Consider the following 27359-nt stretch of genomic DNA (forward strand, 5'->3'; position numbering starts at 1 on the left):
GCTTCATTAAGAGCATACTTCTGCACAGTAACCATCTGCTGGCGATCACTTCTGTTGGGCTAATGACTTTAATACGGTTTAATTGCATACATCTCGCTGTCAGAGGGGAAAACGCAGCGCTCACCCCACTCCACACAGGTGGCAACACTCCACGCTGAGAGGCCTTGAATGTGAGCGTGTGCTTTGCATGAGAGGAAAAAAAGTGCAGTCTATATAACGCAGTGTGTATTTAGTGAGTGCATGGAGACACGTGCGTGTTTATGTTGTATGAAGGGTTCAGTAAAGGAGATGATTTGGCAAACGGGAGGTAGGGGGAAGATAGAAAAATGAAAGAGGAGTGTGTCTGTGTAGGTATGTTTGGTGTGTACTTTGTCGGCCTTGTGTGTGGATGCTTGTGGTTATTCGGGCATGAAGATCCATTTATCCCACAATACTAACAAAGACATTGATTCACCATTACTGTATACAGTACCCTGCAAGAAAGGCAATTAGCTCTCCATCTCCTACACTTGGCAAGGCTTAAAGTGGTTAATGGCTATTGATACTGAGGGGAAAGCAGATTGTCAATAGAGTCGGTGCTAAGACTCTTTAAAAAGAGAATGGGATAACATAATGGTTGCACAGACAGCCAAGGCCACTGTCAAGTGAAATTTACTCGCTGTGTATATAGTTATTGTTTTAACCTGCATCTGACCGGGTGAGCTGATTTAATACAGTCTGTTCTCATCTCCACTTCACAGTTACAGACTCACACATGCTCGGCTGCAGAATCTTCCACCTTGGTGGGTGGCAGAGCTTCAATAACCCGAGACAAAGCAGGGCTCGACAGCGCAATGGAGGGATTGGACTCATATTTCTGAGCACTACGTTGGATAAAACTACATTATGTATATATGTGAGTCACAGATGAATATTAGAAGAGCTGAGTCCTAAAACGGAGAGATATTACTTCTGATCGTATTAATGCAGTGACTGAATCCATTGGCGGTAATGGTTTCAAACACACATACAGACGTAGATAAAACACACAATTAAAGCCCACTCCCACTGTGAACCTATTCCCTGGCAGAACGAGAAGTGAAGTGCGTACGATGAGCGCTTGAAGGTGCCTTGCTGTCTTGTCTGCTGTGTCAACTGCAGCTCCCAGCAGCTAAAACTCTGACATTAACGACTCACACGTATCAACAAAAAAATGGCAATTGTCTGTAGTAACTGTTGTGTTTCTGTGACAGGTATCAATCCACCTCCAACCTCCCTTCGACCAACACATCTACGCACACAAAGATGTGGAGTTGCACACGCAAATTGTCACCTACGTGCACAAACACTCCAGGTTGCTGCTGGTGGTAATGGTGTTTTGCAGCACCCAGAGGTGTAATGGGCCCAGGCACTGCTCAGTTGGGGCCATTAGCTTGCTGTAGTTCATATAATTACACAAAATGGGCACTCTGGCAAACAGTGGGTGCTAATGTAGGAGTGGGACACTGTAGCATGTGGAGGTGAGAGCTGACATAGGATGGCACAGCCAAATTGCCTCATAGAAAGGTTGGCAGGTAAAAAAAAAAAAAAAAAATACAAGCTTGGTGAATTAATATGTAGCAGGACTGGTTGTAATGCTGTCTCTGTGGGTAGTCTGGTTATTTTGTTGCCAAACAAATGCTGAAGTAAAAATTTTAATGACAGTAAAGACCAACACTGGCAAAAATAATTTTTTTCTTACCTTGTTAACATGTTTGTATGTTGTTTTTTATATGCTAGAGGCCAGATCATGAGCAAAATAAGCAGTTAACACCATTGCTAAGCATGTCCGACTGCAGTACACCAATGACAGCCTCAAAAACATATATGCATAGACATAGGCTTCCAAGGTTTCATACGTAACAAACTAAAGGAATTAATCTACGAGTGAAGCTTTTCTGTTTCTTCAAAACCATCTTCTAGTTTGAACGTAAATGTACAAGTTACTACTGTGTTGTTTAGAGTAGTTTTACAGTGATTTAGTAGAGTTGAAGGTGAGCTGGTGTGCTACAGTTACAGCGAATGGGAAGGTGTGGTGAGAGGTGGAGACTAAACAGATCTGCAAACTCTAAAGGAAGCAACAATATAGAGCTACATCTAAGCCATTTTAACCCTCTGTAGCCAAAATAATCCAAATATCTTATTTTAGATGTGCAGTTCCGTCAAAAAACTTCACTAAATTTACGCTTAAAATCAAGATATTTCATCAAAATCACTTTATTCTACATGTCTTGCTTTTTTATTTACTTATTTTTAGTTATTTTTAAAAAGCCCAATACGAAGCATTTGCACCAGATTCAGGCAAAACACCTAATTCATTGACTCAGCTGCAACCCCCAGTCACATTAAATAAATTTCAGGCACTATTTTGGTGAACTGCAGGCAGTGTAAATACCAGACACGCATCGAAAGGATTAAAAAATGTAAGTAGCAAAATATTTGTAGTATGTATAGTCACAGTTTTTTTTTCCCAGTATTGGTAACATTAATGGGTACCTAAAAAAAATTGAACATTTGAACATGTTGATCCATCATTTTTTTTCTTATTGTTGTAAAAGTAAATAAATTTTTCTTTCATTTTTTTCTTTTTTATGATTCACGTCGTTTTAAGTTTGTCAGACAGCACAAAATACATTTCTGAATTCTTTCTGCTTTTAGTCATGGTTGTGCTGTTTCTACAGAGGTGCAGGATTTTATTTTGCAGTGAAAAATGAGCCCACTGTGAATAAAAACTGAGGTTCAGTGGGTTTAGACAGGGAGTCATTCTTTTAATGGAAAGAAAACCTCTAAATATGTAACTTTGATACACAGAGATGAGTTTTTATGAGTCATTGACCAGAGAGGGACCTTAAAGGCATGTATCTGCTATTTACGGACCAAAACGTGTGATCTAGTGAGATTGATTCCTAAGGAAGATGTGCTATGCTAGCTGTTAAGATACATATTTTCCAGAATGCCAAAAAAAAAAATCCTTTAAATGACCATTATCTATTTTAATATTGGATCAAACAAATCCAAGACATTTGGCCCATTTGCATCCTTTTGCTGTCTGGACATTTGATGCTGCCTTAGCTAAATATAGAAATATAAATTTCACGATTGACATTTGTGTATTTCTAACGGGCTTAACAAACTGTCAGTCAATATCTATCCAAGACTGCAGAAAGCAAACTAATTCATATGCCTATATCTTTTTTAAAAGGAATAAGATAAGGAGACACGTGGGATGTGGATAGAACCTTTGGTAATTTAAATACTGTGGGAGTGTGAATAAGATTAAAGCATGAGAGAATGGTTGACAGACTGGTTGAAAGCTTTCAGTACAGATGAAACCACAAGCGTGGGTTTAAGTGTTGAGGTTATCATTTTGATACTCCAACCTCATAGAAAGATTAGTTTGAATGTTTTAATAAACTAAACCAACAAATAAAAGATTAAGTGGATAGTCTGCTATGAGGAAAAGGAACTTCTATGCTTTCTGCGGTTCAGCAGGTTGAAATTTGCACTCATTCCATACCAGTCAATGCCAGTCCAATGACAAGTTCACAACCTTTGGAAAAATGCAGCCAGAAGCAATCTAAGTACTAAAACAGTTGTCTGTGTTTCCTCTGTGTACTGAAGCATTTACAGTGATATTTCACTCTGCTTGACTAGTTTCACTTTTCGGCTCTTGCAATTTTAAAGTTCACAAGCAGTCAATATTTAACCATTTGCCCCTTCTGCATCAGCCATTACCTCCCAAAAACCTGGCAGTTTTGTTTTCACGTTGTTTCAAACACGCAGAAATGTATGAACCCATAAACTGCAATACATTTCTGCTGCGTATTTACACTTGTCGAGCACCAGTTTGACTCCTGCTTTGTAAAACTGGCACTTAACATGCAGAGGCTCTGTGAACTCGACCACAATAAATTGCTACAAAAGAAAAACAGAGCCTCAACAGTTTAACTCCAACCATCGCCAGGTTCAGAAAGGCTAATGCCCCTCTAATCACGAGTTCAAGATCCCTGAAAAAACCCAGAAGCAGAAACGCATCAGTTCTCTCTTTGACTGCATATAAGCACATTTGAATTTAAGATTCAATATTTATGTCTCAGTGCATGACCCATCTCATTCTTTAAAACTCCTTTCCTCCGTTATTCTTAAAAATCTGTTTCCCTCTCTCCTCCTCCTTCTGCTGCTGCTGCAGTCTGTTTATTCCTTACGAGCGGGTCGATATTGCTGTTTATTTGGCATTTTTGTGTCTTAACTGAATCGAGAAGAGGGGCATGCAGTTGGCTTATGGGCTGACAGAGCAACTCCTGTTATTCCGTTATCTCAGGGCAAAAAAGCCATAAAATTCTGACTCTTCCTATCTTTTATTTTCCTCTCTCTTGAGGATAAACCTCAGTCGATGATAATGTCAGTAATGGCACTCAGACGGCAAGCTAATCGCCTCGCCCGTGATTGTTTTGAGCTGATAAATGTTTTGCGGAGACTCCTGGCAGAGGCAAACTTGTGCTTGTACGGAGCGAGCGAACAGAGGAACAGCCCAACAGAGCTAACACACAACTGCATTTGTGCACGTTTTTCAGCACAAACACATTCACTTACTTTACGTCTACCCAATGCCATACCATGACGGATCACTACTGACTTTCCAAGCAGCTTTGGTCATCAAAATCGCACGGCGCAATAATTCAGCGTCCAGGCCCACACAAGTTAGCCTGAAAGCGAACTTCAGCTGTCAGTGATAGAGAGCGTGTAGGTGGAAGGAGAGCAATGAAAGAAGGATGTCACGGCATAAAAAGGCAGGACGGGGTGGAGGGTTACATAATTACTTCCACTATATTAACTCCTCTGTTCTTCACTCATTTTTTCCCCCCTCTTCTCCTCTTGTTGTGGCACAAATACATCCATATGCCACATCGGGCGAAGCACTCAATCAACAGGGTGATTATTAAAAGTTGTTTACCGGGGGTGGCCTTGTCTCACTTTCAACACTATTGACTACAGTGCCATCCATCAGGGGGGAAAGCTGCAAACCCCTGAGAGCATTTGCTTGATACAACCCAAGTTTCGGCGAAAGAAAGTTCTGGGAGAGAAAATGAGGAGGTCTTGTCATGATAAATGGGTGAAAAGTGTGGAATTAATCACAGGAGGGACCGGCCTCTTTTAGGGAAATTGCAAGGTGGTGATCCTAATGGGGGGGGCTTGCTATTGCTCATGCAGGTAAAGAAAAAAGAGGAGGCGCACATGTGCGATACAAGAGGAGACATATAGATAATGGTGGAAAGAAAACCTCAAATTAGCAGCAACAAACACTCTCTACAGCTCAGTATATATGTTTTATTGGTGCACAACCAAGGCCCAAATCATAACTTCTACTTTCATGGCTTGACCAAGGCACCGAAAGCTTAATTACTGCAGGTAGATTATTGCCTTTCCTGCATCATAAAATAACAGAAATATTCATTTGCACATGGAGAGCACTGCAGTAATTCAGAAAAACAGTGCTTTTTTCCAGTAGAGGGCCCTCCGGACTACATTGTTTACAGTACTCTGCAGCATTTGTGTTGGCAATGTAGCACATCTAGAGTGACCAGATGTCCTGATTAAATTGTGAGAGTTCCAACTTTCCCAGCATTTGTCCTGGCGCCTTGACAGGGACGCACTTTGTTCTGATAATTAGACTGAATGGACTTTGAGTTTTGTTCCTCCAAAAATAAACTTTTAATAGATATCTCAGTGAATTGTGTCACTGAGCAAAATAATGGCGTTATTAGGACAATGGACGGGGTGGGTTAACACTTTAAATGTAAGGAAGATGTGGTTTTTTTCTGTCAGGATATTAACACATGGAAGAAAAAGCACATCAGAGTCACAAACAAGTTACAACAGTGCTAGAGATGAAAAAAAAAACAACACTTTACCAGAATAATGAAGAACATTGAAATTGACCTGCAGCTACAGCATGTTTCTGTAAACAGACTGGTGTTAAGACTGACACAATTAATTGGATGCTTTTATAATATGCACAACAATGCACACAACACTCTGACTGACCCCATGTGAACATATTATTAGCATGTTTTGCCATATGCTGTCTTCATAGATGTATTGCTGCAGGAGAATGACACTTCTCCACCTTCTTTTCCTTCAAGTGAGGGGATAGAATGTTCACTGTTCACATAATCTGGTTGAAATTCATATACTTTTTGCTTTCTTCAAAGCGCTTGAAGGTCCATTTATTATTTAAGCATATGCAAAGCAAACATACCAATGATAAAAACAAATCGAATGGTCAAAAGCTGTGGGATAAATAATTTTTTTCTATGTAGGTAGCATTAACTAGTAAAGGTTAAAATACAGCAGATCATCCATTTATTCATTAACTGTCTTTTCCACTGGTTTCTTTATTTATATTTGCAAAGAAATATTACAGAACCAGCGTGTTCCACTGGAATATCAGTGCTGCATCTACAATGCAGCAGGTAATGAAATGTTGCCAAACCTTTTTCAGTTTGACCTCTGATTGCACTGCAACTCTTCCTCAAAGTGGATGTTTTGAATGCGGCTTTATTTGCGCGGCGCAATTAAGTAAATGGAAGCATTCAAAACACAAAATAATTTTGTTCTTTCCTTATATTGCTTAATGCCAGACCAGTTGCAACCTCTTACATCCATAGTATCTGGACTTGGGGGCTGTTCACTCATGGTTTTTGTGCAATCTGTGCAGTTTCCAGATGTGCAAGGCGGACTGAGACCTATCCACGCAGGATACAATGCTGTAACTGCAGCCAAAGGTGCATCTAAAGACTGAATTCAGGGGTTTTTTATGCAATCACTTGCTTTATATTTTGTATTTTTAATTAATTGACAGTACGTTGTAGAAATTGGTTTTCACTTTGACATGAAAGAGTCTTTACTCATCAATTTTTGTCAAAAATAAAATAGATAATTTTGCCAAATAAAATTGATCATAATTCAATGTTGAAAAGCAATAAAAGGCTAAAATTCCAAGGAGGATGAATGCTCTTTTTAGGCACTGTAACTAGATGTTTGGTTTAGAATACTCTCAACACAATGAAATTATTCAATAAATTGAGTCAGATACATAACCTTCAAAATCAGCCACAGCTTAATCATGTCATATATGTGCTCCAATATTTAAGTAAATATCACTTCATTTCTGGCTCTCGTGACATTTTTCTCCTCATATTTATTAATCCAAACTACACAGAACATACTTCCTTATACCTGATATTGGAATATTTATTTTATTCCTATGTAAAGCCATCGTTTTCTCAACAACATAAAAATTTATCCTAAACAAAATTGAGCTCCGAGTCCCAGTGATTGAAATAGCGCTGACATTTCCAGAACACTCTGGGTCCTTAGGAGCATCCTTCTTCCCTTTATTGCCAAGGCTGCCTAACCCAAGGCGTCGTCCACACGTAACTGATCTGAGGACAGCCGCTGACATTTACAAAGGTGCACAGTTTTTCACACACCATTAATTAAAGCGAGAACAAATCTTTTTTTTTTCCCTTTCACTCTTCCCCCTCGCTACAACTCTCCTCCTTGTCTCATTAAGAAACTGTGGTCATTTACACAAGACTAATAGCGTTATATTCACAGAAATTCCTGGAATCACATTAATGATGACAATGATGATGGGGACTATTCAGCAGTGCTTACTAATGAAATCCCGGAGAAGCAGTATTAGATTGCTATGATCGGCGGAGTCATATATAATATATGTAAAGGTATACTGATGCATAATTAATTGAATGCACATTAGGGATGAAGATATGCATGTTGCAGCAGCAATAAGAGGAGTAGGACTGCAGTATGACAGTCCTTTATGAGTTGACATTTATGCCAAACCCTGACTAGAACCTGAATTTTCTGGCTGCTAAAATATCACAGAAAAACATGGTTATTTCCTGTTTCTTGAAAAACCTGAGGGGTTTTATTAAGTGCAGGCTGGTCCTATTGTCAAATTTCCAGGCTCCACAATGAAGCAGCTCCTCGAATGCAGGCTCGGAAACAAGAGGATTTTTTCATAGTCATTTAGAGGGAGTTCTGCAGTGGCCCTGTTAGTGTCTGCAGGTAGTACAGAGTAATGGGAATGGCGCTGACTGTGCTGGCCTTTTCTAAAAACAGCAGTGCAAACACATAGCTGCATAATATGTCCCTGCTCACCCATTACAGCGTGGACTGTGTGTGTGTTTGAAGGTGTGAGGCCCGTGACGGTGCGAGCGAGGGTTGTCTATGTGCATGTTTGTGTTGTCATGTCTATAAGCGAGTGACTTCTTTGAGTGACAGGGAAAATGCATGAAAAAAAAAGAAGCGTATGCGCCAACTTATCCGTGCGGTCCAGGCGGGCAGTTAGCGGCGGTGTGCTAGCTGAGGTGGAACGGTGGAAGGCAGATTGCTTGGGGAGTGCCACACTCCTCCTGCTTTTCATTTCGCAGCTTAACCAATCCAATCCCACAACCAGGAGAGGAGATTCACAGTTACTCTGCTTACTAAGTTTGATAACAATGCATGAATTATCCTTTTTTAAATTACTTTCCGCATGCATTTTTTAATTAAAGCTATTAAAGTGAATCAATCATTCGTGTTCCCTCTCAGGATCCCAAGAATGTAACTCGCCAGCAGTTTGTCATGCGCTGCTGCTCCTTGCATTCCACATTTTACATTAAAGTCAATTAGCTCACACTTTCTTCTACAGTTAGTGACTACACTGTGGTGCACATTTGGAAAGCTGTGCATCAAACAAAATAAGCTCAGAAAGAACAACTTGCTTTTTAACTTCCACATTTGCATTTGTTGTGCGTCTTCAACTTTTCAGTCTAACATCTATGACAAAGTATTGTTAATGTATCTCAGGGGCATGCAGGTTTCTCGCTCAGCGAAGTTCGATCAATCAAAACAATAATTTACAGCTATGAAACATAATAACAAGCTGTTAATGTTGTACTGTGCTAACTAGCTGCTACAAGTCAAGTTTCCCTTCAGGCCTGGAGAAATTGGAGAAGCAATTCCGTGTAATAATGAGTAGATTGATGGAAATGGGTTGGGAACCTTTATTATGTTGCTGGAAGCAGGTGTAATTTATGTGCATGCATGTTCTAGACAGATTTCTGCACGTACTGCAGTCTCTTTTTGAATATAAGTGTTGTTTCACTGGATGGTTTCAGCTTCTGTATGTCATCTCTCAAGCTCTAAGTAGATATGTTAAAGATATTTCTAAAACATTTTTCTTTCCCTTTAGAAACTATGAAGCCATGAGTGCATGCTTTTTAACTAAAGATGCCTTTTGGATAAGAGATGCAACATCTTCAAGAACCAGAAAGAGAAATCCAGGTACCCTCTACTAAAACTCTTAAGATTATTTTTGATAACAGAATATTAAAAGCTCTTGTTGCAATAACACACCTGATTCAGATGTTACTGGCCCATTAAACAGCTGTTATAACCACACATCAGTCCCATACATATGAGCCAACAGGGACCTCCTCCACCTTCTAGTAGGCCAGACGGTGGTTCTCAACCATTGTGATTATCGAGAAACAGAATAACCCTGATAAAGTAAGTGACCTCTTATATTTGTACAAATATGTCACTGTGGAGTCAGACAAAAGAGCTTTGTAGCTGTTCGCTGTGCATTTCCATCCAAACCATCATCCTTTTCTAAGCCTGACCGAGCAGCTTTGGTTCCTAAATTTAACCAAACACTGAAAATGCAAGTAAACACTAAGCAGATAACAGCAAGTGAAAAGGGAGACTGAAGAGAAAAAATAATACCATAACAATGGCCCAAAACAGGACTCCAACTTAGTGTCCTGGGTTAAATTACACTGACCAATTCAGACATTTGCTACTCTTTGCAACTGCAAAATTACATCCATTAAATGGGATGTTCATAGTAATAATAATAACCTGTATTTCTATAGTACCTTTCAGAACTGGAGTTACAAGACAAGGTGCTTGAACAAAAAACAAAAGGAGCGACAATAACAATAAACAGCAACAACAAAACATCAAAACTGTACCGCTTACTAAATGCATGCTAATTATCGACTATGGATTTAGTACACCAGTTTTGCAGGCGACTGGTCATAAACCAAAGTAAAATGGATTGTGACGCTTGACCTAAAGTTGCATTCTTCCAAATTTACTTGAGAAATTTTACTAGAAAACCAAAGATGTTTGCCTCGTGAAGGCAAACATCTTTGCCTCATAAAAAGTTCTTGAAATATTTCAGTCTGGACAAAAGAAATGGACAGACCAACCAAAACACATGTCAACCTGAGAATCCCTGTAGTCATGTAAGTGGTGCAGTGCCATGTGGGGGAGGAAGGGAGGAAAAAGAAATAGGCTCAGTGGATCAGAGGCAGAAATCTCTTGGAATTAAACCACTAAAGCAGAGAGAAAAAGAAGTCCTTACTTTTCTCTTTGCACACTGACGCTAATCTGAGTCAGAAAAGTACTTAGTAAATTGACTTATATTTGGAAGACGAATTTGTGAAAAATTTAGTCTCAAAACCACAACTCCCACTGCACCAGACAAATGTGCAAGTCTGTGTCTGCAAATTAGAACTCTAAGTAACATTTATATAAGGCTTTCTGTAATTCTACCTCCAATGCTGTTTCAGTCCGAATATATATATATACATGTATATATAAATATCAATGCATCCAGTCTGCAATATACACAAACTGAACCAGACAACACACACACAGAGGACATCTGTGTTCCATTAAGTACAGACAACAGACTTCCCGTGAAGACATAAACAAATAGACGATGAGAGCTCATTTGCTGTAAACTGGGCAGGGGGAAATGCCAGGATGACATTTGGCTGTGTCTATTTATGAGTATCTGTGTGTGCTTTGTTGTGTCTGTCGCTGTCTGTGAACGACTGGGTGTTTAAGAGGGGAATGGAGGAGGCCAGACCCCTGAGCGTGACAAGAGGAACAACTAGTATGTCATGGCTGCTGGTAGATACACAAATAGAAATAGAGGAAGATCAGGGAAATACTAGAATATTGGCCTGTGTTAAGTCACTAGAGTTGAGGTTACCGTTTCCAAATGACTCCACAGCCTTTGGATTCTCATAGTGTTTTGCAGTGGAGTAAAATATTTCTAAATGGTTTTCCATTTGAGTCTAGTGTTTAAAACTACTACTGTAAAAAGTTGCACCACAGTGAGTTCTGTATGTATAAAAAGTCTAAGACACCCACTTCTGACTTTGTTTTCAATCATTTGAACATCTGCAACCAGCAGACACACATTGTAAAACAAGACTACAAATTACCAGCCATGCTAGCAGCTCAATGATGTATTCACAGCTTTACTATGAGCTAAATGCTAACATGCGCATAAACACAATGAAAAGGAGTGCATATTTACTTTTTTGGGTTTTTAAGATGCCGTTGTATCTGTAGGAGTGATTGCCAACCTTCTGGTAATGTATTTCATGTACTAGCTAGAACTTAATAAACTTAAATAAACTTAATAAAGACACCACTTGACTACGCACCACCATTGGCTAGGCTGTGCTACATACTCTGCTAGATGTGCTGTGGACAGTGCTAACAGTATTGTAAACAATGGAGTCCAAGCTGCTCTGCTAGAAAAGCTATGAAGCAGTTTCTAAATTACTACAAGTATGTTTTTCTGTATTGTTATGTAAAATCAAGTTTCCATATTAGCATATATACGCTGATACTGATTGATAGGCTAATATCAATAATGTTGAACAGTCAAAACATCCTTCTAACAAACATATACTGGTACACCCCAAAAATAAAACCATAAGCCTGTAAACGTACATAACATGGCCTCTTTAGCAAGCAGTTATAATGGTAAGCATATTCACCATGTTAGCTTTGTATGTCAGCCTGCTACTGTTAGCTGATCACCATTAAGAAAAAATTACAGCTGAGGCGAATGAGAATTAGTTTTCAAAGTTATTCTGTCATATTCAAATGGAAATGTTGAGCTGAAGATGGCATTTATATGTAGTTTTATGGCTTATCCAGTAGTTTAAGAGATATTTCTTTCTCAAGTACAAATGTCTTCTCCTGGAAAAGATTATTATAATTTTTCAGTCTGCCACTATTGACTTCCCCACAGGCTCTGTCTGCTCTAAGTATGCCCTTCTGGTCATGTTCAATGGCTGAGAATTTCCATAAATGCATTGTTGCTTTTTTCTGTTGAATGTAGTAACTACACGAAGGTTAGCAGGGTTTCTTGTGTGCGTGTAGTTCAAAATGCTGCAGAAATCCATTTTTATAAAATCTTATGACCACCTTAAGTGAATCTGAAACTGCATCCAACAAAAAGCATCAATCCTATGAGTCTGAGCTGGTGTGAGAGAAAAGTTTAAGGGGCAGCGAGGCAAAGAAGAATATGAAAGCACGAACTGATGAGCAGGTTAATGTGTCATCTTCAAACTCCAAACGCCTCCAGCGTTTCACTCAGTGGCTGAATCACCTTTAATCAACTAACCTCCATCCAAAACACAGGATGTTAAGTGTTATAATGTTACGTGTTAAGTGTGTTACTTTTGAAGATGTCTTCATATTTATTACAAGAGTCACAGAAAAGACGCAGGGAAGGTTTGAATGTCAATATCAGGAAAACACAACACGCTACCCCCTCCCCCAACTTGTATTAACTGTAAGTGCATTGTGTATTTTGCCTTTTTTCTTCACTGTAAATGCCTGAGGGGATGTACAGTAAAACAGTGAACCTCTGAAGTGCTAGAAGTCATTTCTCATTCAAGTGAAGAATAAAATAATTCTGAAGTGATTTTAAATAAATAAGAAGCAGCACAGGAGACTGCTATGATTCAAGGTGTAAATCATTGCAATTTCCACTCTTTATTCTCACATTGGAAGCTGCTATTTTCAGATCCGTCACCGCAAGCGTTAGCAATCTATGTTCTATTTCAAAATAGCTTTGCAGGGCACAGCCCCTTTACCTATTACGCTTATTACTCTCTAAGTAAGTTGTTTTTTACGAAAGTTGACAAAATTATGTCTTTGAAATAACTACAAAGTCTGCCACACCATAAATGTGCTCTCAGTGCATAAACAAACTTTTCTTTCTCCTTCCATTGCTCTAAAGTTTAATCTGTTCCGACTCTCATTGCCACCCTGATCCTCTCTCCTCCCTCTTCGCCTCATCTTTTTCCTCTCATCTTCATGAGGATGGATTGTTTGCCCTTGGCGTACCACTTGGTAGTCTGTGTGGCAAATCTGTAAGAAAGTTAAACTTTGGAGTTTGCAGGAAACCACTGAAGTAAGTTTGTCTAAGTTAGTGCGTTTGTGTGTAAGGTAAAGAAGGTAATGAAGAATCAGTGTAAACAAAAAAAAATTATCAAAAACAAAGCACAGACATGTAAAGTAAAAGGCCACTAAAGACAAAAAAGAGAGCAACTGTAGAGTCAAATTGTCTCAGCAAGTTCAAAAAAGTTTGTAATTTAAACTTATAATAGTATGTGAGTTAAATGAATCCCTCCAGGTGCACTACCACTTTACCTATCCCTGAGTGGGTTCACATAGGTTGGCATCAACATCTCACACTCTCCCTTTTGCTTGCTTTACATGAATAATTTCGAGAAACTGACTGAGAAGATTAACCTGGATGTTCAGAGATGGAGCTTGTTACCTCTTGTGGGTCAAAATGAAGTAACTAAAGTGTACAGGCTACCTTGAATCCGAGTATTTATTTTTCAGTTTCTGTCACTCAGCACCGCTACACTATCTTAAATCTGGGATGGGGAGCCTCTTCAGATCCAAAAAACAACTCTCCAGAGGCCCAAACATGCTGCTGCATTATTGGTCCGTCCACATTCAAAAGATTAAAAATGGTGTCATTTCTCTGGCAGTGGCTGGTGCATTATAGAAGCCAACTCCTGCACTCCATCCCCTCGTCCTTATTACTTTTGCCTTCCCTCTCAGTACGTCCCTCCCAATACACCAGCAACCCTGTTGTACTTTCCTCATTAAAAATCTGGAAACAGTTAAGACAATATTTTGGAATAAAACTGGCTTCTGTTCTCATCTCTATTTGCAGCAATTGCCAGGCTTGTCAGATTGTGCATAAAGATGGATGAAACCATGTAACATCATACATCGGTTTCCTGAATAACAGTTTTGCCATGTTGGCAATTGAGGCAAACATTGGCATCTGCATAACTTGAAGTCTTAATACAATCCAAACAGGTGAGTTATATAAAAGTCCCTCCCACTGCATGGTTGTCAAGAATGGGAAAACTAGCAATAGAGACCAAAATATATATATATTTTTTTGTTGTATCAGGCTCTCTGGAGACTGGCTCACTTTTGGAGTCACTTTCTAGCACCGGTTTCATGTTTCATGTTCGTTTTTACCCTCTCCTTTAGAAGGGTGTAATGTCTCTTTGTGACCTCAACTTTGATGGGATGGTTGGACTTTTTGAAAATCTTGCTATTACATTTTGTTATCAACGCATGGCCTATTCCGATACCTCCTGTGAAAACTCACTTCACAGCTTTTCCTAAACTGCCTCAGAAAACTGTGTTGGAGAATCCCAACTGACTGAACCAACAGTCGGAACGGAAGAAGCGTCTTGGATGAGAGATGAAAAACCTTCAAGAACCAAAAAAAAAAAAAAAAAAAAAAAAGAAGTCCAGGTGTCTTCAAATGAAGCTGTTATGATTGTCTGTTGGTAAGGTGTCTGTTGCAGAATGAAACGCCTTCCCCAGATTCACAACACAACATTTCATCAATCTATCTTCTTCTTGCCTCACATTCGTCTTCTCTTTTCTGGCTAAGGGAAACATGGGAAAAGGAGTTGGGGCTTCAGCTGAATGAAAACTCTTGAGCCAGCCTAAAGAAATCGTTTTCTGCTACAGACAATTCCTGCATCAGGTTCAGTGTCTCTTCTCAGAGGACCACACATTGCCAAAAGCTTGACCCTTCTTGGATGCCTATTTCTGACACCATTTTGTGTAGTCCTTAATATTTCCGCAACCTTGCGCCTCATAGTTGCTATCTTCGGCCCTGTTGAAAGCAGGTTCACCTAAATACTAAGCTGACCTTGTCGCTTTTGTTACTTTTACAGTCAAACGTCATATGTTACTGCACTGGACGAACAACTTTTTGGTTAAACAAGTGAATACTTTTTCTCCATTTAGAAAAATTCGAACCTGAAGTGTGGTACTTTTACACGTAAGTAAAGGCCAGTTATATTCAGCAGCAGGAAAATCTGTTTTTTGCAGTATACTGCAGTTGTAAATCTGGTTTCTGTGATGACATTGCAGCTTGTGCACCTGTTACAACTGATTTTATATTAACTAGCAATAATTGGTTTGCCAGAGCTAAACAGGGAAGCGACAATAGCAACGTAGACAACTACAGCAACTAGCAGTACGACAGAGTCTATGGTGGATAAACCTGGTACGAGTTCAAGATGAAAAAGAAACTTGGGGTTCAGAGTAAGGATTACAGTCTAAAAAAGGAAGCGACTGACAGATAGACGTGTCATAACCACACATTTAATTACTCTCAATATGAGAAAGGGAAGACACACAAGTTCAACACCGCAGGTTTAAACAGTCAGTCTGACTTCAAACAACATTTATTCCTCTATTCTATGATTTTTTTTGTTTTGCTTTATTCTAATCTGTCACTCAATAAATATGCAATAATGTATTTTGTACACAAGCCATGCAGTGAAGTAGCCCGAAAATAGATTGAATCTCGAATAATGGGTCCATTTTGAGTTGTTTGCTTCTATGTTTGTTCATGGGCTGTGTTATTTTAGCATGTCAGAGAACTGTCAGACTTCTTATTTGCAGTTCGTATCTGTACTTTCTGTAATGTGCTTTGAAGTTGGTTTAACAAACACATTTCAAAGAAAAAATCTGTATGAACTTCAGACAAGAACTCAGCTGCATGTAAACATGACGAAGTTTTCATCTGTTCGATTTTAACACTTGCATTTAGTGAAGCAGGTCTGCTGTCTGGGCAGCTACAAAAGAGCTTATGAGTATATTATATCTTCCAGGTCGATGTTATGCTGCAGATAGCATTAAGTTCAAAGTGTATGTGAGCAGAGGAAGGTTGTACATCCAAAGTGTGTTGTATTTCTCTTTTCTCCATCTTTTTTTAAGCTTGTTTTCTTCTCAGATTTGTTAGTAGCAAAAATAGCTTTTTGTTTCAGCAAAAGTTTGCTCCCATATAAGCTAACAACAAAAGGCAAAACTGTGTTTGCTCTTTACAGCTCTTCCAGATCGATCAATAAAATACAAAACCACACCTTTACAGCTCCTCATGTGTATTAACAACATCTTATTTTATCTTATCTTCTCTTGAGATTGCAGATTCTCTCACTCACATCTGGAAACTCTGGAAAATTGTAACGTGTGTCAAAAAAGAAGGGATCAAACCAAATATTCAAATGGGAATGCTTTGGTAAATATGTCATTAAACTGCTCAGTTTCACTGAAAAACATCAATCTTTAGCAATAAACAACAAAGGAAGGTAAGAAATACAATAAGAATGTGGAAAATAGAGGTAAATGTTCAAAAGAAGAAAGAAAATAGATCACAAGAGGTTAAGGAAGTAACAGAGAAGAGAATCAAGCAGCCAAAGAGCAGAGATGATGTTTGTCTGTGACGGTATTAAAGTGTGTTGCGACTGTTAAGGAGGCAGATCCCCCAGTGAGCTGGCAACCAAAGTCACCTTCTGGCAGCTGTCTACTGTCATCTACTAATGCACTCACAACGACTTTTGAACCTCACAGCTAATGACCAGGGAGGTAATGGAGAGGGATGTAGGTTATGAGCAGCTCCACAGTCTGCTGGACTGTTGTTAACGTTGTTTTTTTAGCACAAAATTTAAAGATATGCGCAGTATATCACCATCAGCGTCGCCGGCTGGGTGTTAAAACACGTCCTCATGTGTAAATCTGGACTGTATGTGTGCATGCCGGCTGGTGTCCTACTTCCAAGTGGGAACACAAAGCTTTAAGACACCCCCCTGTGTCTCTTGTTACCTGAAAATCCCTCTCCTCGAGAATCTCTTTCCTCCACCTCACCAGGAAGGCGGCGCACACATAGAGGTGGAAATGGGAGAAGCCCTCTGGTTCCGCCTAGAGAGAAAAGAGATGAAAATGTTGATTTACTACAAGTTTAGCATTTCACAGCCAACAAAACAAATAACACCTCCATCACTGCTACGTTATGCTGCTCAAACAGAAGCTTAAGGATGTAAGCAAAGCATCTCGGTATAGCTCAAACAGCTCCGGGCTTTCATCACATTTCATTGTGAGGAAGATTTAGCAGCGTTTTATACATGATGTATTTTGCCATACGTACAAAAAAAGGGAGAAAAGAGAGAGAGAAAAGCAGAGTATGAAACATTTTTCTGTCACAATCCGGAAATTTACATTCGCAGGGCGACAAAGAAAGATACAAATCCCTTTTCCTTTGCACAGCTTTTTATTTCAGCCCCTCGTTACGTTTGGCAGCTCACTTTTTTTTCCCTTATGACTCGGCAATGAGCCGGGGGAATTAAAATCGGAGAAAGACAAAGGATGAGATGTTCCTTGTTCTATTAATTTTTCTCCGGAGCACCATCACAGAGAGGATAATTACCAGGCCCTCTGAACGCAAGTGACTAAGGAGTGTATGCCCCCTTTAAAGGCAGGACACAATATCCAAAGTGCATTTTAATATGCAAGCTTTTCTGAATGTGATCTGACATGGTTGTTGGAGAATTTCACACAAATGTGATTTTAGGTCACACTGTGGCTGCTGAAAACTCTTCATTCTGAACAGTAGGAAGTTGTGGATCAGCCTGACACCTACAGTTCAATCATTCTAAATGAATGTCCAAGCATTAAACTGCACGTAAAGGTAGTAACAACTGAACTAGAGGTGGACTGATATGGGTTTTTTGGGGCGTATATTAACAGCAATTACTAGAGAACTGATATACATTTGCAGTTAAAATGAAAATCCTAATGTTAAACTACAGAATAACACAACCTCCATCACAAACCTTTGTTGAAATGCCCTTGTTTGCTGGTATTTTTTGACCATTTCTGGCTTATTTTTCACTGCAATGTATGTCCTGCACCTCTATGGGAACAACATAACCGTGACTAGAAGTGGAGAGAACTCAGACAGGTCATTTTTGTGCAGTATGACACCATTATTATGCCATACATTATATAAAAAGGGGGAAAAAAGCTGAATTTCTGTGACTACTTCACAAAAATTGATTAAAACCTAGCATCAACATGTACTACATTCCTTCAAGTGTCCACAAGTGGTACCAGTACTGAAAAAAGGTGACTTTACATACTATCCATGTATTACTATTTACAATTTTCATTTATGTCCACACTTATCTATCTCCTTCTATCTGCATGCAGTTTTGACTTTCAGATAAACTGCAGGCAGTGTTTACACTGAGTATTGTTATGTTTTTAATAGAATCTAGCAAGTGCAAATGCGTAATTTTCACACAGTTCTGAAATGAGACACATACAATACAATGTGTTTAATGAAATATCATGGTTTTAGCTTTGTTTTAGTTGAGTTTTCGCAAAGAACGGGACATTTAAGGGCTGTCAGCTGAAAATCTGATGATAAATGGTGTAAATTTGGCAATTTTTTAAAAAAACATAACATCTGCCTCAAAAAAGAAAATAAAAATAGTTGAATTTCTTGGATTATTTTACAAAAATTAGGGATATAGGGTTAATATACAGTAATGACACCAATATAAACGTTGAATGCCTGATCCCATAATTGCCCAAACCAATAAACATTCATCTCCTAAACCTAGTCTCAGCTAATGAGGTTGGAGCTAGGGTTATTTGTCTGAACACAGACAACAATCGACAAAAATATACTATACTATAATACTATAGTAAGAGACCCACCACATATGTATCTTATTGGCATGAATCTTGAAGTCAAAAATCAATTACAGGTAGGAAGACTTAAGATAAATAAGAGACAAACTTGGTTAAATCATCATAAAGTGAGCAGCCTGATTCCATGGGACAGATGCTGGGAAAAAAAAAGAACAGCAAAATAATATGATCAAAATAAAATAAATTAAATATGATCAAAACTATGCACAAAATAAAGAGATATGTGGAAGTAACATAGTAAAAGAGGCAAAAACGCTGTGTAACCCTATCGCCACTGAACATGGTTTTAATAATATCGTGTCGTTGACATTGACAGCAATCTAGTAAACTTCTTTCTGTGTTTTATTACTTGTCATGCTTTCTAAGAAAAAAAAAATAAAACTTTGCAAACCTACTACTAGTTTGCTGTTTGCTGCTGAACAAAACAAGACTAAAACTGTGTCCCTGGAATGATATGATGTTTACAACTGAGATCAAACTTAAATCAGCATAAATTAATGACGGTTTAAATTTGAGGTCATGTGGCCACAGTATACACAAGATAATAACCTGACAAGCGGGTTTAATTCATGGAATTAAATGCACGGAGGTGAATCGATGAATCTCTACCCAAACTTACTGGAGAAGAGGAGGAAACACACTCGTAGAAATCACAGAAATTCATGAATTATTCTGCAAGTGCGCTCTCTGATGTGTCTACTTATATAAAAAAAAGCACCGCTGCATTCAAATACTGTAAAATTTTACTATCTTTGCATTATTTAGTTAAGAAAACAGAATCTAACACATGTATTTTAATCTGATATTACACTTTACAGTCTTTTTTTTGGTAAAGGTGAGTTAGTAAAAAGCCCAAAGCTACACAAATCTTCCAATAACTCAAGCATGTTTATCACAATTTAGGTCTAATTTAGAGGATTTCAGTTCAACGGAGGGGTGTAGTGTTCCCACTTTGTCTAGGTGTTGTAATCAACTGTAAGTGCTGCTCTTTAAGCACTACACTCATTTATGCAGTGTATAACAGTGAGCCATAACTCTGCAGGAATTAACAGCAACTGCCTTTCTGCTGCGATAATTGAATTTCCCTCCAGGAAGGAAGGAATAAACAGATTAATAGAGGATACAAAGATATGAACAGAGAGACACAGCGCTAGAAAAACAAAAGATGTCCTTGTGTCTTTTTTTATATTGTTGTTTGATCTTTCCACTTCTCCCTACGGCTTTGCGTGAATCTCCTGTTGCTCGTGTTCCTTCCTACTTTACCTCCCACTTACCAATTTATCAAATTTCTGTTTATGATTAAGAGAACAAAGGAAAGAGAGAGCGTGTAGGAAGGGAGTGGTGAAAGAAAAAGAGGGAAAAAAGAGGTGTGTTTGTGAACAGTGAAGCGTGGAGTGATGTGAGTTGTAAACCGGTAGATGATTGGCTTGTTGGTCTGGCGTTGCAGCTCCAATACAAACAAGTGAACCAAGCAAACACAGATGAGTGAGTATGAGTGGCACGATGTTCATCAGTCCAGGGAGATTTGTGACGTTTTAATTTCCTTTCTTCTATGAGTTTATTCATGTGTGTGTGTGAGTTCATGGTTGAGGGCACCGGTGAACTCTTAGGGATTGTGAAACTCTGAATTTCACTCGATTCCTCCCTCCTGCGTCACTTCTGTTCTCACAATCTGCCGCCTCTTTCAGTCTCATTCAACAAATGTCTGTCATCCTGCTGCTCTCTCTCTCTCTCTCTTTCTTATTAATATGAGGGTGAAGAACATTTCACAAATTACAAAGCAATTTTTCTTGATCAAAAACAACTTCTGTTAACAAGAAATCTTGATATGTTGATTGGTCGTCTATGATTTTTCATGAGAAATGCATCATTAAGTTGAAATCTGCTGCCTCCTCTGGCTGTGAAGCATTGATAAAATGATGTATGACTTGTGTTCAAACTCACTTTGATGTGTTTGTGGCAGCAGAAAGACGAAAAAAGAAGAAAAAGAAATCCATTTGTTCAGTACAACTAAATCAATTGTATGACAAAGCATTTAAAGTAAAAATTCTGCGCATCCACAGCATGAAAGTACAAATCTGCAAAACTCACTGAACTCTACAGACAATAAAGGAGACATATTGAGGAATATGTCTGCTCGGGTGGTAGTCAATCAAAGAAAACTGAAAACTCTTTAATCTATTGATCTGTCATGGGTAAAAAAAAACAAAAACAAAACAAAAGCAGACAAACAAACCAAAAAAACCCCTTCAACCTGGAAGCTTTATTAGCCAAAATCAATCATGAATAAACTTAAAAATAAGCATTTGCTGCATATTAACCCTCTGAACTCCAAAATTCACCAATGGTCCACAGCTAGAAATTGCAAAAACAGGAAAAATCATCACATTTTCAACTTTCTGATGGTCTTTGAGTTAGTTACGAGCAACTTTGGGATTCATTAGGGAAATTAACCAAACCTGACCTTAATATCGCAATACTTCATCAAAATTTCTGTTTAAAACTTTGCCAAAACTAACTAAAATAAAAGGAACTCACGAGAGTCTGTTGAAAAAAAAAAAAATCAAGAACCGCAGGCTGAGTTTATTCAGAGCTGATAGAAAAAAACTAATTGAAACTGCAAGCATTAATTTTTTATAATATGTAGAGACATTCTTTTCAACATGTTGATACTTTTTTCAATTATAGAAAAATAAATAGATTTCTGCTAATGACCACTGTTATTATTTTTTACAATCTATGTCATTACACCTTATTTTTTATACTGAACTGAGAGTTAAAGACTTAGAAGAGGCCAGCGTTCCCCTGCTCAGAACTATATGATTTCTGAACGTAAAACTACATCAACTAGTGATCGCAGCACAAGAACCTCTAAGAAACATAATGCCAACAAGTTTACCTTGTTTTGAACTACGACAGACAAACTGCTGTTTGCCAAGTTAACATTCAACATTTTCAACCATCCGTTTAAACAAAATCCAGCCTCATCGACAACTTGTTCAACATGGCGTCAATTACTTTGGTGCCGACTCCGCATGAACATTCAGTAAACATTAGTTAGTCCCTGAACTCTTAATTAAGTTGGGTGAGTTCAAAGTTGTGAAAAAGTCGGGATGCTCAAAGGTATCTATGGATCTCACCACCAAAAAAAAGAGATTAATCATAGAAGGCTGTTGATGTAGCATTTATTTAAGTAACACCAACAACTTTCCAACCAATGCAAATTTACCAATAAATCAAAGAGTCAACCTGGAGACCACAGCCCCATATTATGCACAATCAAAATGTAGGTTTTTAAGAATTATTTACGATGAATGAGCTTTAAAACACATCTTTGCTAAGTTTGTCAATACTTGAATCACAGGTTAATCTAGGAATTCAAATGGTTGATGCTCATTAGTGCTGAAATGACTTTTCATTATGTAAGTGATTTACTTATACTAGCAAAAATGACATTTACATATTTGTTGGTTTTTTTTAGCTTCTCATATGTGAATAATTATTGCTTCCCCTGATTTCTATTTGAGTGAATTTATCAGATACAATTTAGATTTTCAGGCAATCTTGTAAAGTCACTTTTTCATCACAAACATCTTAAATGTCAATATTTGCAGTTTTTGTGGTCTTGAAGATATAAAACCTTTTTTAATATTTATTAGACTGAAGGCTGGTGGCTTCATCGAACAAATATAATTGACAGATAAAGCAATGATGACTAATAACTGTCAGTTCCAGCCTTATTTTTGAAGCTTATTTATAATAGAATTTTGACAATAACCTGACAAGAGTAAGAGTATTTTTGATGGATGCAAGTAAACAGCGGCGGCAGAAAAGTGATTTAATTCTTTAAAGGAAAGGTATGACAGTGTTGGAGATAAAGTAGACGAGAAGAAGATTGATACAATGCTTGTATGAATATGTCTAGGGTAGCATCTAGGAGGGAATTAACCCTCTGAACCACAAAACTAGGTCTGAAAGGCATACTATTATTAAAAATCACCAGTCATTTCATTTATCATAGCAAGAAACTGTAAAAACAAACAAAAAAATCATTTTAATTTTCAATTTTGTGACAGTCTTTTAATTAATCATGTGTGACTTTTGTTTTTGTTAGGAAAAAAAACAACTAGAGTTTTGTCATATAATAATTTGTCATATTTCAACAAAAAAAGCACTCTATTCTACGTCTCAAACATTTTGCTAAAATAAACTGTTTGCATTAACCAGATTCTATTTTAAAAAATTAAATAAACAAAATAAAAACTTCTACACTCCCTGTCACAACTAAAAAGTTACGATTTCCTCAGCCGCGATAAACACTCACTTGACAATAATTCAGGGACTTTTCGGCTGAACTCAGCTGAACTGCAGGCTGTGCTTATGTAGAGGAAATAGAAGACAAGGAGGGAAACAAATAAAACCGGAAGTTGTAAATTACCTACAGTATCTGGAACCATCATTTTCTTCTAGTATTGGTAACATATGTGGACACTTGGAAGAAATATTTTTTAATGGCATTTAAACAAAAAAACCAAACATTTTCAAGTTCTCTTGACTTCTAGCCATGGCTGTACTGTTTCCATGGAGATGCAGGACTTTTTACTGCAGCACAAAATAAGCCTACAGTTAGTAAAAATGTGACAGGAACATAAATGCGCAGAAACCGCTTAGAGTTCAGAAGGATGGATTCAGTTCACAAAGAGACTGGAAAAGGGGAAATTGTTAGCTTAGCTTAGCCTATGGCCTCCGTGGTACACTCACTGTAAAACTGTAAATGGCCATTTTTACATTTTTGATTTCACAATGCCTAAACTAAGAAGATATAGCATCTTGATCAGTCAGCTTTAAAAGATACAAGCAGACAAATCTTTGATGCTTGGAGAGAGCTAGTATAGTCAGATTTTTCTGCCTCTGGTCTTTATGCTGAGCTAATTGTGGCTCCAACTTTATAATTTTCTCTTCTAAGCAAAGATGTGAATAATAATATTTTTTTCAATATGTCTACCACATCAAGTGACAGTGCCCTAAATAAGAAAAGGAGGGAAAAAAATGTTGGGAAAAAAAACACAAAGTATTAATGATGAAAGTAATTGATTTTCCATATTATTAAATGTATCACACTGAAGTGCAAATAAATATCTTTGCATATTTTATAATCAAATATGAAAAAGTGACTGTTAAAGTCTGAGATTTCCACATTTCTCTCCCTCCACAGCACCGCCCATCGATCTCTTTCACCATTTCTCTCCCTGACACTCCCTCCTGCTTCCAGCTCAAGGCCTCCTCGTCATTATGATTCGCAAAATAAAGTTTGTCACGGGCGCCAAGGTGACTCTGTCAAACTTGTCTCTACCTCTTCCCCTCCTCCGTTGTTATGCTCGGTCCTCCACCCTCGTCGTGTCAGGGCGGCCATATTGGCGGAGACACGCCAGACTCTGACAAGCGCCGCTGATCAAAGTTGGGGGGGTTGGGAGAGGAAAGGGTGATGCTGGTACAGTGAGGGGAGTCGATGGAGGCGGCGTGGGAGAGGCAGCAAGGCTAGGAGGCTAAGGGTGAACAGAGGAGAACCGGAGAACGAGGAATGCAAAGCGAGAAGGAGTATTGCAATGTCACAGCATCTTTAAACTGCTGCGTTGGCTGTCTGACTAGACTCATCCCTCCAAAACAAAGAGGCCTGACGGGGGACCAACTCGATACTCTGACAAACCGACTCTAGACAAGGTGAAAAGGTGATAGTGCCGCAGGGTGATGGAAGATGATAAACGAGCAGATTTGAAGTGATGTAACAATTACACAGATAGGATATGATGAACCTCCGATAGCTTAAAAGCTCCTTTTCATATTTCAAATGCAGGAAAGTGAGCGCGTTAGTGATTGGCAATAGTTGACCTTAAATGCTGCAAGCTGTACAAGCATTCCTGTGTATAATTCATTGCTCGGGGCTGGGATAGTGTGCGGGGTGAATTTAAATGCTAAATTTTGAATTGTAAATTACAAAATAAGATCTCACAAAGTAAAAATAACGATATCACGAGTCTAGTCATGATTGTAGAATGGCTTTGAATGCATTTCAGCTCAGCTTTTATCTCTCTGTATGCTACTCCAATGTGCTGTCTTAAATGTTAGGCAACATTTTCAAGTACCAAGCAGCCGAACCACCACCTCAGACATTTACAACAGAAGATGCAGGATGAGGGACGTCTGCATTATGGAGGACTCCACCCACTCTGCACACTCACTGTCCTCTCAGGCAGGAGGCTGCAGAGCATCTGGAGCAGGACCACCACAAGCTGTTGGACCGTTGAACTCTGGTGGTGCTCTGTAGCTCTCCACCTATCATCCACCAACCTGCAGCTATATACACCGCTTTGTGTTTTTACATGCGCAGTCCAATGAACGCTACCTCATAGCTCATATCTGTGAGCTATTTGCACCTTCATATGTCATTTGCACGTTCTGTGTCTCTCGCTCTCTTAACTTCAGCTTTATTGTCATTTAGCGATGTACGTAATACACAGTTGAACAAAATGACGTTTCTCTTATCCACTTCACAGTGCAGAAATAAAAGTGTTGGTACTATGAAAAAATTAAGAATAAATATAAGGTCAATTGAAAAAAGACTAAACTAAAAAAACACGAGTCCTGAATGATCAGTTATTGTGCTAATTATACATAATATAATGTAGGTGACAATTACACATGGTATAGGATATAATTCCACATAGTGCAGCACATGGTATAGAACATAAATATCTGCGATACAGTGTAAATAATAAATAATACAGTGCAAGTGGTAATTAACATGGTAGGTATGTAATCACACATAGAACAGTGTAACAAAGTCTGTAGTAGTTGTGTACATAATATCATGCACATATATAATGTGAAGTGTGTGTAAGTTTGAGTTTGGAGGTGACTGGTGTGTGTGCGGGTCTATGTGTTGTAGTCACAGGATGTTCAACAGTCTGATTTCCTGTGAGAAAAAGCTACTGCAGAGCCTTAATGTGTGGGTTCTGATGCTGCACAGTCTTTATTGAATATCCATGCTGCTCTGACAACTGCATTACCGTCCAGGGATTAATAAAGTTATCTAAGTTTAAGCACATACCTATTTATCCATTTACCACTGGTCAACACTTGTGTATGTTGTTTATATTGCTGTGCAATTTCCCTTATTTTTCTTTATTTCTTTGACTTACAACTGGGACTTGAGTACTAATTTCATGACACCTCATGTGAATACGTGTGCTGGCGTGACAATACAGAACCATGAATTCTTGAAAATAAGTTAATCACAATCCTTTCTGTGCCCTGCATTTAGTCCATCCCTGCCATTTCTGTGAAACCTCACTCTGTCTCCTGGAATAAAAGCAATCACAGGTGTGTATAATGAATGGGTGGCTGCATGTGTGCTGGTACATATGTCATCATTTGTATCTATGCAAAGGCAAGAAGTGATGGGAAAATTAGAGACATTATAAAGCGGCTCAGCACATTAACTCTGATAAATGCTACCTTTGTGAAACTTAGTGGTCCTTTTATGCGAAAATTGTGTTAAAGACGGACAGTAAAAGGATAAAAGAGAGACATGTTAGACCTAATGAGAGTGTGGCAGACAGAGAAAAGAGAATTTAATGTGTGAGTATGTATGAAATCAGCATGACCAGGGTCCAGTCTGTAGAGGCTTTTCTTGCTGTTTGAAGCGACCACAGGGGTAACCGTTGCTACAGAGAAGAGTCAGGGAGGCAAGAGGAGTGAGGAGGCCACTTTGCCACCCTGGCTTGGCCAGCAGGGACCTCCTCCACTTTCGAGTAGGCCAGAAGGCGAGTTAACGTCCATTCTGATCACTGATAAATGTGAAGTAATCTTAATAACGTTGGCGAGCTCTTGTGGTCGAGTGAATAAGTGCATGTAAAATCTCTGGTGGACTCGGCATGTAAATGCACAAAATGGGGCTTTGCAAAACTTGGTGAATGTTGAGATGGATGAATTTTAACCAAACAACAATTCCTTTCTAAATGTGGGTGTTTTATGGTATTTCAACTTCACTAAACACCAACTGAAACATACGCAAACACAGAGGGAAAAGCTGTAAATAAAATTGAAGGACAAAATGACACAAATCAAAACGCGATACTATGACTCAAAACTCACAATGTGACTGCAAAATCATATCTATTCAAAATGATTTTCTTCTTCTAAAAAAAAAAGCCAAACAATAAGCTTTTGCATTAAACCAGATTCTGTGGCAAAAAAAAAATGTGCTTCTTGACAAAACTAGGAAGTTATTCAGACTCAGCTGCATCCAGCAGTCATTTGACAAAAATTAAAACACTTTTTGACTGAACTGGGTTGAACTGCAGGCTGTGTATATACAAAACATACAGCAGACAAACCAACTGAAATTA

The 27359-nt window shown here is 38.4% G+C and overlaps 1 protein-coding gene across 3 annotated transcripts in view; it reads right to left on the reverse strand.

Moving 5' to 3' along the window:
- tbc1d22a (TBC1 domain family, member 22a) overlaps window positions 1–27359 on the reverse strand; it is a 158596-nt gene that overhangs the window by 12655 nt on the left and 118582 nt on the right. For all 3 annotated transcript variants that reach the window (XM_035955194.2, XM_023285538.3, XM_023285539.3), the window contains one exon: window positions 17062–17157. In XM_035955194.2, the coding sequence (XP_035811087.1) occupies window positions 17062–17157 (96 nt within the window). The remainder of the gene's footprint in view (window positions 1–17061; window positions 17158–27359) is intronic.

This window comes from Amphiprion ocellaris, chromosome 21 (genome assembly GCF_022539595.1).
Source record: "Amphiprion ocellaris isolate individual 3 ecotype Okinawa chromosome 21, ASM2253959v1, whole genome shotgun sequence".
NCBI lineage: Eukaryota > Metazoa > Chordata > Actinopteri > Pomacentridae > Amphiprion > Amphiprion ocellaris.